Source organism: Sciurus carolinensis, chromosome 17 (genome assembly GCF_902686445.1).
Source record: "Sciurus carolinensis chromosome 17, mSciCar1.2, whole genome shotgun sequence".
In the NCBI taxonomy this organism is placed as follows: domain Eukaryota; kingdom Metazoa; phylum Chordata; class Mammalia; order Rodentia; family Sciuridae; genus Sciurus; species Sciurus carolinensis.
Genome location: NC_062229.1, coordinates 20,693,620 through 20,712,066, shown reverse-complemented (window position 1 = coordinate 20,712,066; position 18,447 = coordinate 20,693,620). Strand labels below are relative to the sequence as shown.

Genomic DNA, 18,447 nt, shown 5'->3' with positions numbered 1-18,447 from the left:
CTGGGCTGCCTTCACATCTTCTGATTTATTCATTTCCATTCGGCCCTCTTCCCCTTGTCCACTGTATCCAGAGTCACAACGTTAAAACACAAATCTGATCATGCTTAAAACCCTGTGGTGGCTTCCAGTTGCCTTTCAAAAGAGGTGTCCCGTAAGACCATGCATGATCCAAATTGTTCTTGAGGACGGGGAGGAAGTTACAAAGAGGGCACAGCGGGCCTGGGATAGATCCATGCAGTCCAAACCCGAGTGTGAGCAACGGTGTGAAAGAGGGAATCCAGAGAAGGAGGCGACCTTGAGGGCGTGGGGTGGAGCGACGGGCATTCGCAGGGTGCAGGTGAACAGGCAGAGGAAGGACGGGGGGCCACCCCCAGGCTGGGTGGGAAGCCGGACCCGGCGGGGTCAGAGGTTTTTATTGGAAGGCTGCCCCAGGACGTGTACGAGCACCAGCTGATCCCCCTATTCCAGCGCGTGGGCCTCCAGGAGTTCCGCCTGATGATGACCTTCAGCGGCCTGAACCGCGGCTTCGCCTACGCCAGCTACAGCTCGCGGCACCGCGCCCAGGCCGCGATCGCCACGCGGCACGACCACTTGCAGCGGCCCTCTTGATAAGCGCGAGCTGAGCGCTGACCGGCAGTCGCCCGGCGTGAACAGCCAAGCGCTATTGTTTGCGCTGCAGCCGGCGGGTCCCGGCCTGCAGGAGGCGCTGCTGTTGCCCAGCCCTGGACCCGCGCCCTCGCAGATCGCGCTGCTCAAGTTCAGCTCGCACCGCGCCGCAGCCATGGCGAAAAAGGCCCTGGTGGAAGGGCAGTCACGCCTCTGTGGGGAACAGGTAGCTGTGGAGTGGCTCAAGTCAGACCTGAAGCAGCGACTGCGCCAGCAGCTCATGCATGGGTCCCTCTATGCGGTGCCTACAACCAGATGGCAGCCGACTAACCCTGGACAGGGACAAGCTAGGGTTCCAAGGGGCTCCGGCTACCTTGCAGCTACTCTGCCAAAGAATGAAACTGGGCAGCCCAATATTCCTCACCAAGTGTTTGGGCACGGGACCTGCTGGCTGGCACCGCTTCTGGTACCAGGTAGTGATCCCTGGGCATCCAGTGCCTTTCAATGACCTCATCTGGGTTGTGCTGGCTCCAGATGGGCAGGACGGGCATGAGATGGCCAAGGATGCTGTGTCTGCAGGGCTGCTGGAGGCACTGAGTGACTCTGGGGCCAGCCTCTGGTGGTGTGCTGGGGCTGAGGCAGGTTCTGTGGTTAAGCAGTGACCCCTTCCTCTCCACAGACAGCTTGAGTCTGTGTCTGTCCTCAGCCCAGCAGCCCTGGGCAGTCACAATCTGATCCCAAAAGGGGGAGGGGACACAGGCCTGAGACAGCCACCCTGCTGGGACAGGACCCCCATCACACCTGGGGGCTGTTCAAGTTTAGTTTAACTTGTGATGAGGGACCTTGCTCTCCCCTGCTGGGCCCAGGGGCTGACCTGACCCTGTGTTCTTCCTTGGTCATTCCCTGTGGCACACACCATACCTCTGTCTAGCATGAGTCTTTATTTTTGTTTTTATTTGGGGAACTGGATGAGCTAAAGGGTCAAATTCTGCCCTTCCCACCACTAGTCATTCTGGTTTTGATTTATTTGTGGTTTTGAGATTTTCTATGCTAGTTGTATATATATTAAACCCCTGGTTAGGATAAAAACAAATTGTTCGTGAGGCCCTCCGTCTTCTCTGAGTTCCAGGTCTGTAGTTCCACCATGCTCCTTAGTACCTTGGTTCCTTCTCCTTGTGAGGCCCCTTGGCCCTCTCTCACCACATGCAAGCACACCTTGGAGTCACACTTTTGGCCTGCTCTGTAGCACCTGCCACTGTCTATAGTGGTCTCATTCCCAGCTCAATTATTCCGTGAATGCTAGTTTCCTTCCTGTAGGCCAGTGGTTCTCAAAATGGGGTCCTGGGACTGCAGCATCAGCATCCCTGGGAATTTGTTAGAAATGTCAGAATGCCGGGCCCCACCCATGTCTACAAATTGAATCAGAACCCTGATCTGTGCTTAACAAGCCCCCCTGAATAGTTCTGATACAGCTCCAGGGGAAAAAAACCTGTGCTAGACTGTTGACTAAGGAGTGTGTCTACCTGGTCCACCATTGACCTGCATCAAGATAGAGTGCTCAGCAAGTGTATGACAGGTGAATGACTGTTGAATGAATCATAAAGCACCAGTGTTCTTCAGAATGGCACAAGACACACTGAGTTATTGGAGATGCTGAAACAGCAGCTTGTGAAACACCAGAAAGGAGAAGATTGACAAGAGCCTGGATCGCAGGTCCTCTGTCTTGCCTGCTGAGACCTGATGCCCAGTCAGACTACTATGCCACCATTATGTGAAGCCTCGTACCAGGAGGTTCACTTACCCTGGTTCTCTTATGCTGCTATGGTGAACTGCCTGGCCAGGCTTGTCTTCCTCACTGTCTCTGTAGAATTGACCTTGAAGTTGTGGGGCATATAGCCAATAAAAGACGAAGCGCATTTTAATAAACAAATGCTCCTCTGGGGTGGGGCTTTCCTTCCAATAACTGTCATCCCGGAGCAGCAGGTGTTTGCTGCTCATTGCTGGACAACGTGAGGCATAGAGGTATAATGACGGCGACACATATTACCTTGCCGTTTTTTCAGAATGGGAGTCTAGGGGTGCGGAGAGGCTAGGTAAATGACTTGCCAAGGTCACACAGCAAGAAAGTGGCTGCTGAGGAAAAACTGTAGGTAACCGGGCTACTGCAGAGAAGAGGTTAAGTCTGTGCCAGGGTTTAGTGGAAACCATAGGGGGCAGACCCACATTCGAACACACACACACTGTTATTCAAGGTTCTAGAACAGGTCGCCTTGTGGGCAGGTGAGGGTAGGGACCTCTCTCTATTGGGTGGGCGACCACCTCTGCATAGTGCGTTTCCCTGGCGCTCTGGGAGGGGAATGGCAACCCTAGCAGAGAGACAGGCATCGGTAAGGAACTACCAGCATGACAAAACATGGTGCACTGGGGTACGGAGCTGCTGCAGTCTTGGGGTCTGGCCAATGCACTCAGGGGCAGGTGACAGGGAAGCGCCACATCAGCCAGCTAGGGTCCCAGGGGCACGCGCCCTTCATTTACCCCGCCCCAGGTCAGCGCCGCCCCGCCCCCTCCAGGCCTGCTAAGAGCGCGCGGCCCCGCCCTCCAGGCCCAGCTGCTCATGCGCGTTCTTGCCTCCGGCACGGTCCTCGCCCAGGTTCGGCTGCGCGCGCACCACCCCTGGCACCAGTACGCACGCGCGGCTGCGGCCCCGCCTCCGTTCCGCCGGCGCTGGGAGCCCGAGTCGGCGGGAAGATGGCGGCGCCGCTCATCCCCCTCTCCCAGCAGGTATGGGCCGGGCGGGCTGGGGGGCGGCGCCGAGGAGCGGTGCAGAGGGCTGGCGCCGCTGGAGGACCGAAGCGCGGGGAGGCCCAGCTGGGCGGCGGCGGTGGCGGAGGCGGCGGCAGCGGCTCGCGCTGAGGGGTCCGCGGCGGGCTGAGGGGCGGGCGGCCTTGAAGGTGACAGGCCGGCCGAACCCGCGGCCTCCGGCTCCGGAGCGACCCTCACGGGCGGCGGCGAGACGGACCCGCGGCGCATGTCTACTCCGCCCGGGGTCCGGGCCTACCCGCCGCTGCACCGCCCGGGCTGGGCGGTACGTGGTGCACTGGGCTTTCGGAGAGGTGGGCGAGGGGAGTGAGCATATCTGCCGGCGCGGCAGCCCCGTGAGTCTTTGTCTCCTGCCGGTACGAGCACCGGAGCGGACACGGTCCCTGCGGGAGCTGGCGGGGTGAAGGACAGAGCCCCGCAGGAGCCGGGACCGGCCTGCAGGACGATGGAGACCCGTCTCCTTACTCGGCAGCTGCTTCCGCCACCCCTGCACGGTGAAAATAAGGGACTCATGTCTCCCGACCCCTCTCTGTATCACATTTGTCTGATGCTCTTACTTAGGGGCAGCATCAGTGGCGTGACACAGACGTGCAAAAAGCCACGGGCAGCTGTGCTTTTTGGGAAGGACATTCATTCATAATTATCTGTACATTCTTGAACTGTGCAGTTGGATCAGGTCCTGGGAGCACAGCAGTTCCCAGACAGACAAGGTTGCTGTCTTGGAGGTGACACTGATGGAAACTAGAAACTACATGTGTCTTGCTAATCACCTTGTTGACTGAATACCTGTGTTGTACGAAACACCATATTGTAAGCACTTTGCTAGAATTACCTAATACAGTGTCATGTAAGAGTGAGCACAGGGAGGGAGAGCATCTTATGTTTAAGTCTTGGTTCCAGCTTTTATTCCTTCTTAGTGTCCTCGGATGAAGCTTTCTGCCTTTCAACATGTTAATAGCCTCTTTTGGAAAATGGGAATATAAAGTGTATTGGGATAATGTGAAGATTAAACGTGTCAAGCTCTTAGTGCCTAGCACACCCAAAGCGCTCCGTGGTACTACAGTTATTTAATCTCTTTCACATTTAGTCATTTGGGAATAGTGAACCCAGCAATGACTCAATGAGAATGGATAGGCAGTTTGACATGCCTGGTCTCCTGATCCAAGGGGAGAGATGTCTGCTTGTTAAGTCTTGCAAGAACTAGCCAATTTGCAACACTGTCACTAAATTGATAGTGCTAAAGACCAGTGGGTTATTAATTAACAAGTTCTTGTAACAGATATGAAAGTGCCTTGTAAACTGTTAAGTGTTCTACAGATATTAGTTATTTTTATATTCTGAGACCAGGTCTTTTTGTATTGCCCAGGCTGGCCTGAAACTCCTGGGTTCAAGCAATCCTCCTGCCTTAGCCTCCCAAGTAGTTGGGACTATAGGCAGTTGCCACCAGGCCCAGCCATTAGGTATTAATATTAATAACCAAGTTCTACAGTTTAGGGTGTGTGTATGTGGGTGGGGAGTGAAACTCACCTACACTCATTTAATGAGAAAGTGTTCCTTTTGGTGGGGGGCGGAGGTGTTTTTCAAACTTTCTTTCTGATTTTGACACCAGCCCTCATTTGGACTTCTACGATGACAACAGCTGATGTTGATTGAGTGCTTCAGAGTTATATGCATGGTGCATACTTATTTGTACAGTGCCCTGCTCCTCAAGGAGGATTCTTATTTTACTACTGAAGTAGTTTTAGGTAGAATAGTGATTTGTTACCCAGAGGTCATGTTATGTGACTTACTTGCTTAGAACCTTTTGGACCAGACTCCGGTGCCAGCTTCTCCCATCTCATCTGCTGTGCTCTCCCTGGCACCCACGCTGCAGCCATGCTTGTTGCTTTTCTGTTCCTCCTCTAGTTCAGACTGTCTTTGTCCTCAAGGTAGCCCTGTTGGCCGTTCCTTTTTCCTGAAGCACTCTTCCCTGTTTCTCTGTTGGTACTTCCGGGTCTGGTTCCTTTCCGTCTTTCAGGTGGCAGCTCAAATGTTATTCTTCCCAGAGGCCCTTGCTAGTCACCTATCATGAGTAGCACCCCACTCAGCTGTCTCTCTCCTTCACACCACCCCTCAGCGCCTGTCAGTCTGCACGGATGTCTGTGGTCTCTTTTTCCCTCTGTCTCCCAGTTAGACTGGGTGTCTGGTGAGAGCTTGGACAGGCCACTTGCTCAGCACCCCTGACCTCCTGCCCAGCACCCAAGAAATTCTGCTAAGCCCAGAAAGCGGGACTAGGAACTTTCACAAGTGGCTCTTCTCCTCTATGTGTGGGATCGGGCTTGTGGATGGGGACCAAACCAAACTGAGGAGTTGTAAGAAGAGACTGACAGCATGGATCCTTTGGCATCTGACGAGTTCAGGTCACTGACTTCTAAGCTTCCTCTCTTCCTTTCCCTACATGCTTGTTGAAGGTTTTCTCCCTTCAGATAATATGTCAGCAGCACCTCTCTGGCTTCTCTTGAGTGAAACTATGCATCAGGTCTTACTGTCACCACATGTGTGAGGTATGGCCCCGCTAGGCCAGCTTAGAGCCAATTTGCGAAGATCACATGGGCTCACAGACAGGGAATGCATGGGTATGATTCCAGGATACTTTCTGGTTGCGGGCAGCTGGGGAGTAGTGTAGGCAGGAGACTGTTCTGTTTTGTTTCCAAGCAGAGGACACTTGGAAAGCAGATGGCCAGTCAAAAGTGAGTGAAGCTGGCAGTCACGGCAGTCACCAGTCACGGGTTAGCAGGGTGGGGGAGGGGCATCCCGCCACCCCAGCACTTCTTGCACTTTTCCCATCTGACCCTGCCTCTTCTGCTCTGTCCCCCCTGATGTCATCTGGGCCATCTCCTTTCATATGTAGTTTTCATGGAATAGGAATGTTCATTTGAAGGGCCTGTATCCTGCCTCTCCAGGAGTGAACGCTCCTTGTTAGCGTCTTAACGAATCCTATTTCTCTTTGCCTCCCTGGACAGAAGTGCTCTCTTCCTCTCCCAAAAGCATGTTGGACTGCCACCCATGCTGTGTCATCCCTTTGCAGACCTGCTGCTCTCCAGGGGTGCCAGGGACCCGCCCTCTTCAGCCCCAGCAGCCTGTCTTGAGCTGCTCTTCCTCCTGCAGCCGTTGGCCTGCCCTCTTCATCTGCTCTCCCTCTCTCCCCTCTCTTTTTCTCTCCCACTCACAGCTTTCGGCTCCTCCATCCACCTACCCATCTGCATCTTCTCTCTCCATGTGCTCCCTTCCCTGAGCCTCACTGCAGACCCTTCTGGAGCCCAACCTCCTGCCTGTCCCTTGTCCCTGAAGTCCTGCTGGACTCTGGAACTGGCCACTTCTTGACCACACCTGAAGTTCGCGTTGGCTGGGGCTGTTTGCAGTTCCTACTTACGCACTTCATCGACACCACTGTGAGATCTTCTGAACAGTTCTCACCCACTCCCCTGCTCCAGAAACCTTCCATGGCTCCCATTTTTCTTCCCTCAAAATAAGTCCAGTTCGATGAGCCAGACTCCTGCATTCCCACACCCCGACCTGTTCTGGTGCCCCAGGCCCTGCAGACCTGCTTTCCAGCCTCCTCCTCCTGCTCCACTCCTAAACTCCTGGCTCTCCCGCCTCACCATCCGTGGCTCTTTGACCTTCTGCTGTGTCTGGCCTGCCCCAGAGGCTGCTCTGAGGCCTCCTTGGTGCTGTCCTCCCTTGGCCTCCCCTGAACAGGGGTTTTCCTCTCGTGCAGTGGGTCCTTTTCATGGTCCCCATCCTAAGAGGTACATGGTCACTGGAGGAAAATGCTGGGCTCAGTGATGAGAAAAACCACCCCAGACCCCAAGAAGTTCTAGTTTCCTCTGACCTCCTTGTCATGTGTCCAGTGGCTTTGGTCCTTTTTCTTTGTAGCAGGTGCCACTCTTCTAGGAGGCTTTTATTGCCATTTTATAAGTGAAGAAACTGGAGACCCACAGAGGTGAAGTCACTTGTTGAAGTCCAGTAGCTGGTGCATGCAGCACTGGGGCTGAACCTGCTGGCACCTGCTACAGAGAACCCCTCCCCCCATTCCTCCTGTTCTCCCCAGTTTTCCAGAGAGCCTGCTGGCACCCCGCCCACAGTGCACCCAGCCAGTGTGTCTGGTATGCATGCTCAGGGGCTCAGGACGCTTGCTTGACCTCTTATGCCTTGTTTTCTTTTTCCCCTAAAAGGATTGCTAGTCTCTGTGTCTCTCTAGAATGCTAATGGCAATGCAGTATAATTTGATGGGCAGAGAGTAAAGGTTTGGAGTAAAATTTGGTCCCACCCCTGGAAGATCCAGAATTCTCTGGCTGCCCCTTTTATTAAGCTGCATTGACCTGAATTTTGTGTAGCTCCCTGCCAAGCAAGAACTTGTGTGTTTTGCTCCTCTGCCCCAATTTCAAATGTTAAAACTACTTTGCTGGGCCCAGTTCTTTTCCCCTGTCAGCTGCTCTGGGAAGCTGAGTGACTGTCTTCAGGTGAGGTAGTACCAGAGAACTAAGTGTCCTCTGTCTGGTTCCCATGCCTCATGCCACCTGAGTGATGGACAGACACACGATCACTGCACCTTGGTGAGAGACCTTGACAGCCCCTCACCCCCAGGGTGATCGCAGGGCCCTCACCTTGGCAAAAGCTATTACCTTCATGCTCTTTCTCAAAGACGACCCTTCAAGTGCCAGTGTCATGTAAAGTCCCTTCAGAGTACCTGCTTTTCAGTTCAGGTGCCCAGATATTCATCTAGTACCCTCAGTTGTGCAAGTGCTTTCTGCTCCCCATTTGCAGATGGGAAGTAGTACTCCAGTCTTGCTTTACCTGCCTCACAGCAGGGAGCATGAAGACCCACAGAGTGATGTGCCCTCTCAGAGTGCCTTCCATTTATAGCTCACACTGTGCTGTGTTCAGCATCTTCTCATTACTAGGCACTTCCTGAGCAGTGGGAAGGAGCAGCAAATCTGAAGACATCCCTGCCCTATGGAGCTGACACCCTGAGGAAGTGACATATGAGGTGTGTCTGATGATGACCCATGCCATGAGACAAGTAAAGGAGGGGACCTTCTCTCATACAGAAGGTGTGGGGAGGCCTCACTCTGCAGGCCTGAGGATTGAGTAGAAATGGCATTTTAAAGCTGGTGTGGTGGTACAAGCCTGTCATCCCAGTCACTGGGGAGGCTGAGGCAGGAGGATTGCAAGTTCGAGGCTAGCTTCAGCATCTTAGCAAGATCCTGTCTCAAAATAAAATAAAAAGGTCCGGGGCTATGGCTCAGTGATAAAGTGCCTCTGGGTTCGATCCTTAGTGTGCACACACACACACATACACACACACGCAAACGCAAAAGACATCTCAGATTGTTTGATTAATCTTGTCATACTGGTCAGTTTTGTCTTTGCTGTATAAGAGGGTAACTAAGGCCAGAGACGTCACGTTCCTTGCTCAAGGTGGTACCCAGCAACCTCACACAGACTCGGTTCTCCTGACCCAGGTCTAGGCCTCTTCACTGCACTGTAGTTTCCTGTCTTGGGAAGATTTTGGCAACTGGCAAGTATTACAGTAGTGTGACACCTCCTAATCTCACTGTTCCTATACAGTGATCGTGCTACCTGATCATTAGAGATGACGTAGTCTGAGTGGAGAGAATGTCACGGTGTACGTCTTTATTTTATATTTTAAACATTTTATCTCATTGGAAGGTAGGGTGGGCAATGGAAAATACTGCTTTTTTTTTTTTTTTTCCTTCCTCTGCTGGGAATGGAACCCAGGGTCTTACCCACGCCAGGCAAGTGCTCTACCAGTGAGTTACACTCCCAGTTCTTTTTGTTTTTTACTTTGAGGCAGAGTCTTGCTAAGTTGCTGAGCGTCTTGCTAAGTTTCCCAGGCTGTCCTAGAACTTGCCATCCTCCTGCTTTAGCCTCCTGAGTAGCAGGGACTCCAGGCCTGTGCCACCATACCTGCCTGGCTTACTTATTGTCTTTACGAGGGGTCAAAGGTGCTCGACTCCTAGACTGATGTGGAAATGAGTTGACCAGGAGTGACGGCTCTGTCCAGGTCACAGGGGAGACTCAGGTCATGGGTGGTCCAAGCTGGAGAAGAGCAGATGATGACTTGCTTTCATTTAGGTGTTAAACGTGGCTGCCTGGAAGAAAGGAGAGGTTGTTTGGCCTGGACTGTGGGGACATGGGGAAGGGAGAGAGGAGTGGCCTTTCACATGAGGCCAGGCAGACAGGGCAGGAACCAAGAGACTGCAATTCTATATCAGAGGGCCTGCATGGGCCTGGGGTGGGGACAGTGGGATCCATGTCCCTCTTTTAGTGAGGGTCACTCAGGGATGCAAAGAGGAAGGTGTTTGGTAAATAGGACACGGTGGTATGTGCCTGGGCTACAAATGGGCCCAAGACAAAGGAGACCAACGAGTGTCTGCTTGCCCAGAGGGTGGCCAATGGCAGAGAGGGGTGGGGAAATGAGACCTGTCCAGTGTCCTCTGAACTAGGCCAGTCTTTATCCCTGGACAGTGGCCCTAAAGGTGACAGGGCCTTAGTGGTTTCGCTCCTGCATGGGAGTCGGAGCTGTTAGTTTCAACACCCATTTGACTTTTCCCACTGTCTCCGTCCCAGCTCCTCCTGTGCTCCAAGCTCGGGTCACTAGGGGTACGGCTGCCCACAGGCAGTTGGAGCCCCAGATTTCTGGTGGGATGATAGCCTGGACAGCGAGTGCATCACGAATTCTTTTCCGTCAGCTCTCCTTTGCACGCACCAGTCGAAAGCAGGGAAAGGTGGTGCCAGAAAGCAGGGCTGGAGCAGGCCCTGTCCCTGTCCTGCACCCTGAGCCTCCCATCTCTGCCTGCCCCGCCTGGCCTTCCTGGCAGCACGCCCCCTTGCTTCCTCGGCTTGCTGCATCCTCTCTCTGGAATGCTCCTCCCCTTCACCCCGGCTCATGCTCTGCTCCTCTTCAGCTGGACCATCACTTCCTCAGGGAAGCCTTTCCTGACGCTGGCCAGCTTCTCCGTTTCTGCCAGTGGGATGGACACTCTGTGCTTTTCCACATACCTGTTTGGAATTTTCTCTTTGTGTTTTTATTATTAGATCAATGATCGTTTTCTCTGCCTAGCGTAGGTCCACAAGGGCAGGACTGGGCCTGGTTTAGTCATCCTTGTACTCCATGGTGTGATTGGCACTCAGGGGCTCAGTACTCATCCATTGAAGGAATGCCCCAAACATAAGGTGGGTCCACATTATGGGAGGCAGTAGGGAGGGATGGCAGATTCTTGAGGAGGGGAGTGGTCACATTTAGATCATTGGAATTCATCTGAATATCTGGAGCAGGTTCTAGCTTGAATTCATGCTGGGATGTGGGCATGGAATGATAAAGAGCCACCCACCCGAGATGGTTTCAGGAAGAGCAGAGGGGCTGGTGATGGAAGAAATACGTGGTGAGGCTGTTAGGATGGGCTCTAATGAGCGGGGTGGAAACAGGCATGCTGTGTGCACCCCAGCATGAAACAGGCCCTCAGGGGGCCAGGATAGGAGCAGGGGACAGATCCAGGTGGGCAGAGCCTCATGGGCGCTGTGTCAGTTGGGAAAAGACCATCACCTTACAGGAGACGCCTGGCTGGGTGAGAGCCTGCATCTAGGCACATGGTGAAGTGGCCCAGCCCCATCAGGTTCTCTTTGCTGAGTTGTGTGTGCCAGCTCAAAAAGACCAACACAACTGAGCTCCACCCCTGGCTTAGCTGAACTGGAACTGGGCACACAGATAATAGGACACTGCGTGACAGAAGCTCACACAGAGGTCAGGTGGCAGCTGTGGAGTTGGAATGAATCACTCCATTTGGTGAAAGCAGGTAGGTAGGAAGAGGGCACCTGTACCTTGCTTTTTCTTTTCCCTCTTCTGTTCCTGCAGCATGGGAGGAAGAAATAGGTGTAGCCTCTCAGAATGTCTGCATGCCACTCTGACCAGTGCCCTCTTCCTGTCCCCCACAGAACCGTAGTCAAAGCCCCCTTTCCCTAACCCTGGTAACCAGAGCCTCCCAGAATGGGGTTGGAGAGAGATTTGGGACACAGGTCTTTTGCAGAAGTAAGGGAGGATTTTGGACACCTGGTCCTGCCAGTTTGCTCCTGTGGTATCATTGTCATTGTCCTAATTCCTGTGCTTGTTTCTGGATGTGGAACAGGAGAGGTAAAATGAGCAGTCAGGCCTCACAGGAAGTTGGGGTAACGATGGGATTGCACATTCCAAATTGGCCATTCTCTCTCAGGGGACCTTGCTTGGGCTCCTAGGAGGGCAAGAGGAGCTCTCCGTGCTGTTCCCTGTTGTGTCCCCAGACACAGAGGTGGCAGGTGGTAACCATCTGTGGGCTGGAGGCTGGCCAGGACAGTAGCCAGGAGTGCCAGCTGTCTCTCTGGCTGCCTCTGATGGTCTTCGATGGACAGCAATGTTTTGTCTCTCAGGTGAAGAAACAGGAGCAGGGCCCAGAGATGCGTGTTTGAGGTCACTGGCTGGTGATGGGACAGGGTGCCACCAGGGCAAGTCCGGAAGCTTCCTTCTCTCTCCTCACTGGAGGGCAAGAGAGGGGTGCTCTCATTTATTAGTGATAGGAACAAGCATGCCTCCTTGTCCTCATGTCAGTCCATACGTGATTACCTTTTCTTTTTTTCTTTTTGTTTGGGGGGGGGCTGCGGGGGATGGAATCCAGGGCCTCACTCATGCTAGGCAAGTGCTGTACTCCTAAGCTCCATGGCCAGGCCAGGACCATTTCTTTTCCCATTGGGAAATGTGATCTTGAAAAGCATATCCTCTTTGGATTAAGAAAAGCTAGTTTTGGGGCTGGGCTGGAGCTCAGTGGTTGAATGCTTCACTGGTGTGCAGGAGGCCATGGGCTCCTTCCTCAACACTACAAACAAAACCCCCCCAAAATAACAAAAACCCCAGACTTATTTGGCTTGATTAATTTAATTTTTGCTGTGTTGACTTTTAGCTACTAGAAAACGTCCTTTAATTTACATCCTCAGAAGTGGATGTAGGTATGTGCTTACCTGCCGTGTGTAAAATCGTACACTTAAGAAAAATGACGTCTGAGTCTGAGAGAAGTGGTGACATATGGTTCTGTCTTAGATGTTGGGAGGAGCTTAGCTGATGAGTTAAAAGAGAGAAAATGAGCCGGGTGCAGTGACCCGTGCCTGTACCCTGAGCTACTCGGGAGACTGAGGCAGAAGGATCGCTTGAGCTCATGAGGTAAAGAGCAGCCTGGGCAACACAGCAAAACCCCAACTCAAAAATAACCAGAAGAAGAGAAAGCAGAGAAAAATGAGTGTGATATGTACTATGGTGTACCCAACATTTGGTGAAATTGGTTATAATTTGGCAAAATCACTTGCGGGGCAGTGGTAAGGACCATCATGTTGGTGTGACGAGCCTTGCCTGTCTTCCTTCCCATCTGCTCTGAGTCCTTGTAAATAAAGCCTGCTTCTCCATCCCAGTAATGATAATAACTTGTCACAACCATGTGAGAGATGTGACAGGGTTTTTGGCAGAGTGTGTTGCCACACATTCTCCTTTGATACTTCGCGTAACCCTGGGGGCAGGCCCGAGTCATCCTCTTTTTACAACGGGCACACTGAGGCCTCGAGAGGCTTTGTAGCTTGTCTCCACTGCTGCTCAGAGGTAGAGCTGTGTCCTCATGTGCCCTGACTACTCTGGCCCCATGTTGCCACCTGCGCCCCTCCTCATCCCCCACCTGGATCTCACGCTTCACTTAGGGACATTACTAATGGCCTGCTTACAGGTGGCACAGCCTCACACAAGGTGAAGTAAATATGAACCCGCGTGGCTGGGCGTAGAGCTCAGTCGCAGAGTGCGGGCTTAGCATGGGCCAGGCCCTGGTTCCATCCACAGCATGGGGGCGGGCCAGGAGGAGCCTTTCCTCCTGTCCCACAAAGCATAACATGTGTCCGAAGGGGGAGTGGGTTGCCACGGTAACCTTTCCCTGGATGAGATCTTATGTGTGGCTTCCCTGAGCAGGGAACTGGGGAGCATGGACGGAGAGACTCCTTCCAGTGGGGGAGCGGAGGGGATGTCTTGGAGCAGGGCTTGGTGCTGGGCTGGAGGCACTTGCCCCCCAGGCACATGGAGTACATGTGGGAGACAAGGGCCACCAGGGGTGGCAAGTGCAGTGCGCGCTTGGTAGAGCATCTGCCTGGTGGGAAGGGAGGACGTGGTGTGTGTGGGTGTGCAAGTGTGTGAGTGTGAGTTTCTGTGTTTGAGCACACGTCAGTGTGTCAGGGTGCTGGAGGCCCCTGGCTTATGTGGTTTGATTTAGGATCTTTCTTTTTTTAGTTTTGGGGATTGAACCCAGGGTCTGTATGTGCTGGGCACGCGCTACCGCTGAGCTACACCCCAGCACTGATTTAGGATTTTTTGATATGAAATTGGTACGAAAATAATACGCATTCAATACAAACTGTAGCTGGAGTTGTGAATCCGGATCTTTCCCCTTGCTAGCAGCATGTGGCCTCTCTCTCTCCTGATGCCAGGCAGTGGCAGCAAGCGCAGCTCCTGGCCAGCCCCAAGGTCCCAGTTCCCGACACTCCAGCGTGCTGTGGCTAAGCTCACAGGTTCAGCCAGTTAGGTGGGCTCGGCGCACCATCTGTCGGGACCTCACTTGTCGTATATTGAGGAGCGTCTGTATGTGTGTGCAGGCTTTGTGTGCATGTGTGTGTTAGAGGCTGTGAGAGTGTACAAGTGTGTGGAGGAGTGTACGTGTGTGAGCACGGACGGGTGTGCATGTGTGAGCGCGGATGTGCCCACGTGTGTGTTGAGTGCAGTTAGCCAGGCAGGGGAGGAGATGACTGGGCAGCACTTCCAGGACTGGGCTGAGGGTTTGGACCGTCCTCTCCGTTGGACACCACGAGGGCTTTGTGAGCAGGGCCGTGGTTGTGTACCAAGGACCTGGAGGGAAGGCTGGCATCCAGGCTGCAGCATGTGTGGTGGAGGATGGCGTCGGAGAGCCCAGGGTGGGAGGCCGCCCTCCCTCCTTCCCCACTAGGACACCGCTGGGTCCTCGTCCTCTTCTCACCACTGCTGTCAGTGCATTTGCTCTTCTGCACTTGTGTGTGTGCCCTCTGACCTGACCCCGGCACCCGTGGCTCTAGAGACGTCTCTGCAGACCATGAAATCCGGGAGCCTGGTTTGGTGCCTGAGGTCTGAAGAACCCAAGCCATGTGGAGTGAATGACTGCACTGTCAGAAACAATGGGCATAGGGAGGTAGATGATGCCACCACCAGGGATCAAGAGGACACAGGAGGCCAGCGAGGCTGATGTGACCTGGTTAGGGCAGGATCTGGGAGTCCGTGCTAGGCCAGGAACGTTCCAGTAGGAGGCCAGATGCTTCCAGATTCCAGTTTCTGGGTCCTATGCTTAGTTAGGGGATGGTAGGAGGGAAAGAAAGGCCAAGGGTCAGAAGATGATGAGGACATTGGAACCCAGGGAGATGGCTCAGGGCACATTTGGGGAAAGTTGGGAGCACTGAGGGAGTGGGCATCCTCCTGGAAGGTGGCAGGGACCCTGCTGTGTTGGATACACTTCCCGTTGGCCCCTCTGAGTCAGCGCAGGGCCTTGCTCATGAAATGCAGGATGTCTGGGGGGAGCAGTGTCCTGGGAGTCTGGTCAGCAGCAGCAAGGGACACCTGGAGCCTGTGCCACTTTTGCTCTTAAGCTGCGTGTTCAGGAGGAGCGGCAGGAATCTCCCCTCTGCTGCCTGGGCCCCTGTCCTCTTCCATCCCTCCTGCCCCGAGCGTGGCTGCCCTGGCCCCCGGCTCTCTTGGTGCTCCCCTCATCCTCCATCACAGGCCGCCTTCCTCCCCTGCTTCCACATGGGTGCTCCTTGGCCTTGTTAGACTGTCTTCTTGGGCAGGCTCAGCGGTGGAGGTGCTGCCTCCCAGGCTGCCTGCCACCATGGTGGGTGTGTGTCTGCTGCAGGCTGCAGAGTCGCCCTCTGTCCTGTCTATTCCTTACAGCTCTTGGCAGCCCTGTGTGTTTTGTTGTGTCTCATGATGTCCTCAAGGCCAGCTGGGGGCCCCTGGTTCATAGCCATACCTGCACCATGGTGGTGCCTGGGGGAGGTAGCCCTCAGACGCTGCTGGGGTGCAGACCACAGCCTGTCCCCATGCCTCTTAAGGACCTCCCAGAGAAACAGGGTTAAAGGTGGCCTGGTACCCAGTTCGCTGTTTCCTTCCGCACAGGAGTTGCCCCGCTCCTGAGCCCCATCCTGCTGGACGACTGCAGCCGTCTCTCCTGCTCACTGCCTTCCACTCCTCCCCCTCCCCATCCGCCCTCTGGTCTGCTGCTCCCCACTCGGAGGCTTCATCTCACTTTGGAATGACATCCGGGCTTTTCCACCTGGCTGGGAACTTGGTGAATTCCCCATAGCCCTGCCTGCCTTCTCTGTCCCAGAGCCTGCCTGGCTCATCCCTGACCCTGGCCTCAGGTTCTGGAGGAGCTTACCACCACCACCATGTCACACAGCCTCTGTGGTGTAATCTTGGCCTCCTTGGCCCACCTGTCTCCCCTTCCAGAAGCCCAGATCTCTGCCCCACACGTGTGATATCCCAGGGCCTTTTCTTAGCCTGAACCCAGCATCTCCTCTTTGAGTGAGTGTGCGAATGAATTACAAGTCCAGGAGGGGAGGGCCGGCAAGTCCAGGGCAGACCATTCTTTTGGGGATTTTCTGTGAAGAGCAGGGGGAGGGGGTGGCTTGGGTGGAACCAGGATGGAATGGTCATTTCTGGGAACCGGTTACATTTTCACTTGGAGCTGGTGGAAAGAGAGCAAGGACGGAAGGAAAAGGAATCACAACCGCCTGTGATCAGTGAGTCCCCAGGGGTGAGAATGCTCACTGTCATTGTCCTCATACAGAAGCTGAGGGATAGAGAGGGGTCTTGCTTTCCTGGGGTTGCACAGCATTCCAGTGGTGGGGTAGGACTCTAGTCTGCGCCTGCCTGGTGTCACTGTTGATCTCTGTGTGGGACTGCTTCTCTTAGCGAAGCAAGAGAGCAGGGGACAGCTGAGAGATGCAGAACCACGAGGCCTGTCCCAGAGCTGCATGGGCATGGAGGCTGCCCCAGGGACCCTTGCTCCTCCCTCACTTCCGTTTCCATGGAGGAAGGCTGCAAGTGAAGGCCTCCTCCTGAAAACCCTGCAGTTGAGGCTTTCAATCCTTCTGCCCACGCGCCAAGCCCCTGGGGCGTCTCCTTCGCTGTGACACCTGCTCAAGAGTCTAGACTCCTAGGGGGTGGTTCTGCTGCCCCTGGTTCCATCGGGGTGGGGACTGCAGGCTTTATCACTGCCCCACGTCCCCGCTGCAGGCCCTGAGTTCTGTCTTGTTTGGGTGGAGGCCCTGTGTCCTGGGTGCATCCATCTTTAGCTGTCCCTCTCCTTGGCAATCATTTGGTCCCTGGATGGATTTCAAGAATCTTTATATCCTGCTCCTTGCATTCTTCTTTTCCCTCTTCGACTGCTGCTACCAGAACCCCAGGGAACACAGGAGGAAGCAAAGCAGTTGCCAGTGGAAATCCCTGCAGCGTGGGATCTGTCCTGCCAGGCTTAGGTGTTGGGGAGCTGCGGCACCTCGTGCTTAGAAGCCAGCCCACACTGAGTGTGCTGGTTCCTTCTCACTCAGCAAAAGCGTGGCAGTCACATCCCATTCATGAACATTCCTCTTTTTTTTTTTTTTTGTTCTGAAGTATTATTCTGTTCTGTGGAGACAGCCATTTATTATTGGCTTAACCAGTCCTGGACTGTTTCCAACCCTTCTCTGTCTGCATTTGTGCCCTCGAGGAGGGAAAGCCAATGACCTCCTGCCCTCCTGTGCAGTTGATCAGGTCTTTAGGCCTACACTGTTTTTTTTTTTTTTTTTTTTTTTCCTTCTGTGGTGCTGGGAATGGGGCCTCCTATGGGCCAGGCAAGCCACACCCAGCTCAGCAATGCTAGTTTTTATTGTTTGATAAAAGCATGACCCTGTCAGTGGCAATTATTTATGACACAACCCACACCCTGCAACACACTTATTTTTTTTTCCAGTACTGGGGATGGAAACCAGGGATGCTTGACCACTGAGCCACATCCCCAGCCCTTTCTTTGTATTTTATTTAGAGACAGGGTCTCTCTGAGTTGCTAAGTTGTTGAGGCTGGCTTTGAACTTGGTATCCTCCTGCCCAGCCCCCTCCCCCAGTCGCTGGGACCACAGGTGTGCACCACTGTGCCCAGCCTCTTTACTTTTGAGCTTTGCTAAGGTGAGGAGACTGACCTGTAATTTGCAGTCCTCTTGCCTCAGCCTCCTGAGTCTCTGGGATTACAGGCGTGCACCAACACATGGGATGATTTGTGACACTTAACCCTTAAGCAACTTGACCATTTAGGTCTTTGCCAAAACAGAAATACATGCACCAGCGGTCTTTAATTACATGAAAATTCAAACACTAGAGTGGAGGGAAGAGTTGAATGGACCCCCGTGACCCATCACCTACTTAGGATAAATAGCAGCAATTTACAATCTCTTTGCACCTGTTGCCATCCCGTGACTACCCCCAACAGCCACACCCCACATACACATTTTTATTTCCCAGGTTTTTTAATTGTAGAAATCACACTTTAGCATACACTTCTTAAGAGTTAAGACCATTTTACTTTATAGGACCACGGTGCCGTTATCACAGCTTATGCAACGAATGTCCACATTCACATTTTCCTGTTTGTCTAAAAATGTCACCTTACATTTAGTTGTTAGGTCTCCAAGTCTGTTAGAAGCAAAACAAGTACCACAAACTTTTTAAATTTTGAGATTATTGTAGATGCACTGCAGTTGTAAAAAATAACACAGAGACCCATTTACCCTAGTGACTCCAGTGGAGAGTTTTGCTTCTCTGTGGGACAGTGTTGCAACCAGAATATTGGTATTGATACAGTCAGGTGCAGAGCTGATCCCTCTCCTTGCCCTTTTATAGCCACA

The 18,447-nt window shown here is 53.5% G+C and overlaps 1 protein-coding gene and 1 pseudogene across 10 annotated transcripts in view; both read left to right on the top strand.

The window, feature by feature from the left end:
• The first annotated feature begins 232 nt into the window (after window positions 1-232).
• LOC124967877 (dead end protein homolog 1-like) lies at window positions 233-1,268 on the top strand (annotated as a pseudogene).
• A 2,063-nt stretch (window positions 1,269-3,331) lies between these two features.
• Eps15l1 (epidermal growth factor receptor pathway substrate 15 like 1) overlaps window positions 3,332-18,447 on the top strand; it is a 93,724-nt gene continuing 78,608 nt past the window's right edge. For 8 of the 10 annotated variants that reach the window (XM_047531092.1, XM_047531087.1, XM_047531086.1 and 5 more), the window contains exon 1: window positions 3,332-3,387. In XM_047531092.1, the coding sequence (XP_047387048.1) occupies window positions 3,355-3,387 (33 nt within the window). In that variant the 5' untranslated portion in view covers window positions 3,332-3,354. Of the gene's footprint in view, window positions 3,388-8,385; window positions 8,456-18,447 lie in introns of those variants that run through there. The other 2 variants (XM_047531089.1, XM_047531088.1) reach the window with 1 other exon arrangement.